Source organism: Olea europaea, unplaced genomic scaffold (genome assembly GCF_002742605.1).
Source record: "Olea europaea var. sylvestris unplaced genomic scaffold, O_europaea_v1 scaffold7602, whole genome shotgun sequence".
NCBI classification, from domain to species: domain Eukaryota; kingdom Viridiplantae; phylum Streptophyta; class Magnoliopsida; order Lamiales; family Oleaceae; genus Olea; species Olea europaea.
The window spans coordinates 1-7,150 of NW_019266016.1; the positions used below are offsets into that span (position 1 = coordinate 1).

At 38.8% G+C, this 7,150-nt stretch overlaps 1 protein-coding gene and 1 pseudogene across 1 annotated transcript; one reads left to right on the forward strand and one right to left on the reverse strand.

Annotated features, from left to right (window-relative positions):
• Positions 1 to 101: 101 nt before the first annotated feature.
• On the reverse strand, positions 102 to 1,049 carry LOC111391203 (proline-rich receptor-like protein kinase PERK10; the record flags this gene model as incomplete). The annotated part of the gene is made up of 1 exon (XM_023016367.1): positions 102 to 1,049. A coding segment is annotated over exon 1 (948 nt), but the record flags the coding sequence as incomplete, so codon positions are not given.
• A 711-nt stretch (positions 1,050 to 1,760) lies between these two features.
• On the forward strand, positions 1,761 to 3,692 carry LOC111391202 (annotated as a pseudogene).
• The last annotated feature ends 3,458 nt before the right edge of the window (positions 3,693 to 7,150 follow it).

Here is a 7,150-nt window from a genome sequence, read left to right on the forward strand (position 1 = left end):
AAAAGCCAGTTGACGAATTTCTTCTTTTCAGAAATTATTGGTTTTGCAATGTTTTCTTCATTACACTTTTTGCAGGGGAGAAGTGTCGGATTTAGCCATACTCCGGGGGCTCTGTCATGCATGGAAGCTTTGTTTTCGGCTATGAACGTGCCGACTTCCATGAATTTTTGATGTAAATTGAAACTTATTTCGAACTTTTCCTCGCACCTCTTGCACTGTACTTTGTCCGTAATGGTGTCGATTTGCTTGGATCGCAAGTAGGCTAGGCTGTGAACAGTGGCGCGGTAGCTCGTGGACCATGGAAACTGCACTGGGATGGTGGCGCTCTTCCCTTCTCTCGGCGACTGTGCTGAGTTTCGACGAACACGATGTGGCCGGGGTATGACAGTACCATTACTTGGACCAACATCTTCTTGATAGCAACTATATGGTTGTGATAGGTTTCCCCCAGTTACGTTGTGGGATGGGGAGAGTTGTAACGATACTAGCTGATCTGAGGTGGCGGAGGGCGGCAAAAGTTCCAGCCGCGCTGGCGGTGACGATGGCGGCGGCGGGTGGGATATGGGTGAGACACCATTCTCTTGATAGTAACGATATGGTAATGTCAAAGTAGGACGATTTTCTCCAGTTATAATAACTGGGTGGTGGGATTGGGTATTTTCGGCGGCGGATGGTGGCGGAAGATATAGTGACTGCCGGTTTGGCTGAAGGGAGGCACCATTTCCTTGATAGCGATAATATGGGAATGTCACAGTAGTACCAGAAAGTGATGGAACTCGGTTGTCCGATGGGGGTGAGAGTTCTAATGTTAGTAGAGGATCTGAATCGTCGGAGAGTCTTGAAAGATCCAGCGGAGGCGGTAGTTGAGGCGGCGGCGACGGAGGAGGGTGGGGTACGGATGCAGTAGAGCAAATACATGACAGTGAGAGGCCCAAGAAATCATTGTCGTCTTCTTCTTCGAGATCAGAAGAGAAATTTCTTGGGATTTGAAATTCAGGGCTATTAAATCTTCTCCTTTTGTTCTCGTTGATTTCACTATCAGTAGCCATTTTTTCGCCAATCTTGAAAAATCCAGAAGAAGAAGAAGAAGAAAATAAGAGTCACTGAGACATTAGAATTTTCAGAGATTATATATTGTAAAATAATTTGGGATAAGAGAGAATAAACCGAATTTGTAGCATGACTACAGATTCGGGATTCATATTGAATTCAAAAAATGTCCATTCACATTCTTTGGGATTTTGTTTAATTTTTTCTGTTTTGTAAATTCCCACGTGGCAATTACATTTCGCACTTACTGGGATTCACTGCAGTGTTGCCTGAGTACTGACACTGTGCAGTATGTACAGTGATACCACTTTTTCATTTTTTTAATAAACCAAAAAAAAAAAAAATTTCATTTGCAAGAATCAAGAATTAAGAACAATTTCTACCCCAAAAAAAAAAAAAAAAAAACACTAGTAATCTTTTACGAGCAGATGTTATTTTTTGCTCAACAATCTTCGACATTATTTCTTGTAGTGTTAGAAAAGAATTGCGATATATATCCATTTTCTTATTGTTCTTATTAAGGTTTAATTTGTATCAATTCTAGATATAGCCCAATTTTGGTGTGGGCTGGAGAGAGGGTCAGGCCCAGGATGAGGCCCATATTATTTTCAGACAACTGTTTGTGGTTGATATCATAAGCCCGATTGATGCTGTGGCTCGGCCCATATAAGCCTTATATAAATGGTGAAGATAACCGAATTCCTGCGGTAGCTCCATTGAATGTCAGGTACAGAATCTCTGAAGGTACTTAGTTATCTGTTTGATTTTCGGTTTCAAATTTCAATCTTTGCAATTAATTTGATCGAGTACCTTTATTTTCGCTGTTCTAAGTAATGATTATTTGATTCTGATCATGTCTATTCATTAAAATTCAAATGGATTGAACTGCTTCGCCGTGGGGGGTGAAGAAATACAGGAACCCTTCCACTTAGAGACACGTTAATGGCATGATTGATGAAATGACTATTCCATGTACAATTTTTGTTTTGGATATGAAGCATGCAAGTTTAAATGACAAATTTGTGCAGTGGATCTTGTGAAATTGATATGACAAATTTGTGAACTAGGTTTTGTGAAATTGAAATCACAAATTTGTCTATTAAGTAATTTTGTTTTTGTTAATGTTTCACTTACTGGTACCCTAAATTGTTGTCTATGGAGGGCTGATTTGTATGGCCGCAGATAGACATAATTTAGATAAAATAATATTTGGCCAACAGATGATTACATTAATACTTTTTTGTGATATATGAAACCCAATGAGCACTGCAACAGCTACCCGCTTTAACTCTTCCCTTGTCTCGCCCTTTAAAACTTTCACGATTCTCGTAGGTTTTCTTAAATATTACAGTTTTAGGCACTGTCTCTTTCTTTGACTCTTTTTCCTTTTAATTTGTTTTCATGATGTAAATGCCTGAATTTGAGCTTCTATGGTCAGTTTTTTTCCTCTTGTGAAGGATTTATCTGTGCTTTTATGGGTTTATTTAAGTGATTTGAGCTCTCGATTGTTGCTTGTGATTGGCCTTTTTCATGAATAATTGAACTTTTTTTTTTTTTTTTGGTTGTCTTGAATTTTTTGTATCATTATTTATGGGATCATATGTCATGTTTTTACTTTTCGTGTAATATACAGATTTTTCTCATAAGTTGACCTTTTTTTTAATTAAAATTTCAACACCACCAAACATATTGTTCTATGTCTGCCCCTGAGTCTCTTATATTAAGCATGAAGCGATCCACAAAAATTGAATTTAGAGAAGATCGAATTTATGAAATTTAAAGTTACATAAAGGGCTAGGTGAGGATTTTGGGGGACAGAATGGCATCTTATATCACTTGATCCTGCTCCGCTCGCACCATTTTGTTTTGCTTAACTGGGTCCTTTTGTGTTCATGTAGGCACTGAACTTTGCCATATTTCAGAATTTTATCAACCTTACGGGGGCTCAGCAGTTGTTTATCTTATTGGCAGTTTGTAGATCCTTAAATGAACAATGTCGTAGATTTGCTGAATAATGCATATTAGGAGTTTATTGCAGCAGCAGCCAGCTTTCTGGAATCAAAAGAAAACTCCAGTGGCCAGTGATGCTGCCCTAGAGAATTTTAAGCAACGATAAGAATTGTTCAGAGTTGCTTGTGATGAAGCAGAAGAGTTTGTGGAATCCATGAAGCAAAGAATAGGGTCTGAGTGTCTAGTGGATGAGGCCACTGGCTCGGTTTCTCAGAAATCCAGACTAGTGTTCCACCTATCGGTGCTGCTCGATTGGAACAAATGAGTAAAGCAGTCAAATGGCTGGTGATTGAATTGCAACGAGGTTCTGGAACTGGAGGTGGTTCATCGCAACCCCACCCTACAGCTCCTTTTGATGCTCGATTCACTGAAGATGTTGGTCAATAGGTATTCCAAACTCTATACAATGTGGTGGAGGTTGTGAACCTGAAAATTCTGCATCATAGCTTAGTCAGCCAGGGAGCTGATAAATTTTTTAAATTTTAAGTTTTTAGTAAAAGGCACATATCTTCTTCATAGTATCCAAGTAAATTTTTGAAGCTGATAATCAATTATCAGAGAAAAACAGTTAATTCATTTTTAGGAGATGAAGATTGAGTCCTGTTGAAATAGAGTTCAGAATTGATCTAAGCATTTTTATTTTTTTTTGACAAGGGAACCCGCAGCTGCTACCCGAAGGTGCGCACTAGGTAAACCCCGCCTTGTGATCCTTTCCGGCAAAAGACCACAAGGAGGTAAACCAGCCTAGGTTACCCATAGCTAACCGGCTCAAATCAAGAAGGCCAATAGGCAGCTCCAACGGGAATCGAACTAGCAACCTCACAATTGCTAGTCCAACTGCCCTACCAACTTGGCTGGGGTTGCCCCCTAGAATTGATCTTAGCATTGACATTATAACTGGAGGTCCAAAGCCAAAGATACTCCCTACAATTTCACCAGTCAATGACACCAGCACCATTTTCAGAAAAGAGGAATTCATGGCTACTGTGTTCATCTTTGCAGGAAAGAATGTTTCCACTCCGATTATGTACTTTTGACATTGACAAGCCTCTGAGAAAACAGACTTTAGGAAGGCGACGAATTATATTCTGCCCAATGTTTAAGTGAAAGTGAAAGTAATGAGCACCCCTCTCTCTCTCTCTTCAGGGTACCTCTTCTTTTCGTTGCTATGGAGCACTTACTAATGTACTCCAAGAATCCACAGCATTCTTTCTGTGTTAATTTGTCTTGCAAGCGTGATTTTTGATGTAATCGTGCTGGAATTAAAGATGTTAACTTTTCTGCTGAACTGGGCTATACAAAAAGTTGAAAGCCACTCCCGACACAGCTTGTCTGGAATGACAGAGAGTCGTGGCACTAGCTCGACTGAAGTTTACTCCGTGATATAATCTTTTTATTTTTCCTTTTTTTGGATCGGGTAAATAAATTGTATTGATCAAAATTTTGAGTACAACTGCTCCGAGTATGCCTGGGCATACAAAATAAGACATTACAATGACTACTGATCCAAAACAAGTGATTGAGCATGAATCAAAACATTACAACTTCTGCTAATCGAATACACGAAGTACAAAGCTGCTGGCCGGTTTCAAATTCTCTTAGAGGAGATACAAATCGAATCTTTCAATAACAGTTCATAACCATGCTGGCCGAACTTCACAGCTTCGAGGACCTTGGAATCTTCAAAGAAAATTTTAGTCTGGGCGGATTTAATGAATTCTTGTGAATAGATAGCTTGCATTTTGACATCCAGAGTAAACACCATATCAATGATGAAAAGCCCAAGCAAGAAAGGTTGTAGGTTTAGCTAAAAGACGTCGTAAACTGGATTCGTACTTAAACTTGTTGGTGGAAAAATTCAACCAAAGAACATAGAAATCTGCCAACAAAACTGAACCTGGATCGCAGCTGACCTACATTGCACTTGCTGAACTCACTGGAAACTTTAACAAATTCGAGACAGTCCCAATTATTAAGGCTAAAATCGAACATCACCAAAGAGGAGCACCAAGAAACTCGGCAAAACTTTGCATGAAACTGCTTGAACAATGCATATGACCTCTTACCGTTTTCAAATCTTCCAAAAGGCTGGAAAACTTACTACTTTCAAGGAAATTGCCACACTAACCTGGCCGGTTTTCAACCTTCAAGAAAAGTTGAAATTCTTCGAAGATAACACTTTGAATTTTTTAATGAACCCGCCTAGCTACATTCGCCGAAATTTGAACGAGAACTTGAAATCTTCAGATACAAATTTTTAAAATCTGGACAGATTTTTCAAAATCTGTATTGCTGGATTCGAGCTTACAAATATATGAAAGTAAGATCGAACAAGGATCTATGAGCTCACAAATGTAAATGGCAACTTTAATGGGAGTGTTTCTCTCACTAAAGTTGAAAGCTTCTCTTTCTAACATTTTACATGTTGTGGACTAAGAGCTTTTTGCTACTCGGTGAGTTAAATCTTATTATGAAAACCATTGGCTTTGATGATAACTGGTTTATAAAAGCTGCGAGATTAGATGATCCTTGGCCTTCTCAACTAGTTCTCGTTATCTGTAGTTTGCACTACACCACATCTGCAAAACAATCTATTAGATTTATTGAATGAAAAACAATGTATTAAACTCCATAAGGAGAAGAACAAAACACTCCATTAAAGGAGGAATTACACTCCATGATAGGCGGAACAAACAACTCCAAAATAGGAGGATGATAACATTCCATAATAGGAGGAATAGAAAGACACTCCACAAAGGAGGAAAGACACTCCATATAGGAGGAAGAAACCTCCGTGGAAGGAGGGATTGGAGACTACAATCCAATGAATTAAAATGTGTACAAACTCTAGTATTTATAGAAAAAATAACTAGCTAACTAGGAAGTCTCTAGAATCTGGAAATTCTGGAATAAGAAGTAATCTACCGGACATGGACTTGGTTGAGCTGGAAGTGAATATCCTGTTAAGCTGGAATATTCTGCTGATGTGGATTTTATATTCCAACACACCCCCCTCAAGATGGACTAGGAGATCCATCTTGAAGATTAATGAGTGAAACATGGATGCAAATACACTGCTCTTTTGCTTTCTGACATGGCAGTTCGAGGAATCAAGCCCAACACAATCACATACAATACTCTCATCGATGTTTATGGAAAATCAAAGAGGTTACAGAGATGGAATCAACTCTTGTACAAATGCTTTGGTTGCAAGAATGTGAACCGAATGCATGGACCATGAACTCCACCTTGTGAGCTTTTGCTGGCAGGCTGGCAGCAGGCGAAGGGATATAATGGAAAAGTGCTATGAGAAATTTCAGAGTGCTGGGATTGAATTGAACATAAAAAATTGAGCTCAATGGGAATCCATTCCTTCTTCAATTGACTAGTGGGAAACTGTCTGCAGAGGAGCTTTGTTAGACATTTTTCCAAACACCTTGTATGCACATCAGAACTTTGAATTTTCTTTGATCATATACGAGTTGAATCTCCATGATACAGTAACATATTCCAGTATAATCTTCAATGACAAGCATGGAACCTGCTAAACTGAGTATTCCTCTTCGGTCTCCACTGTGAACGCATCGAATTTGCAACTTCGAATGTTGGTAAACCGAGCTTAAAAGTTGCAGAAGAGGATGATTCTAAATCCGAAAATGACATCTAATTGAACTTTTATCTCAGCAATGGAGGTGAAATTGGATTATATTCAAATTTGCTTGAGAAATCACATTGTCAATCGGAACTCTGGGAGAATGCAGCCACCAAGAGTTCAATGCGTCACACATATTTTACCAAATGATGGCAGAGAACAGAATAATTCCAGCAAAAGTATTTCAACTTCAGTTATCATCTGGAGATTGGAAGGATCTGCCATCACCGACTGAAATCCATTGTCCAATTCTGTCATTTTCAGGCCTAGACTTCTAGCTATACAATTTGATGCAAAATTCCACACGGTAGACAACATCAGTATTGATTAATTGGGGCCAGATCTGAGTGACGTGTGGAAAAATAAAGCGGCAGTAGAAAATTAGAAAAAACTAAAATATGAACTTATTTCTGATGAAGGAACTAAAATTTGCTGGAA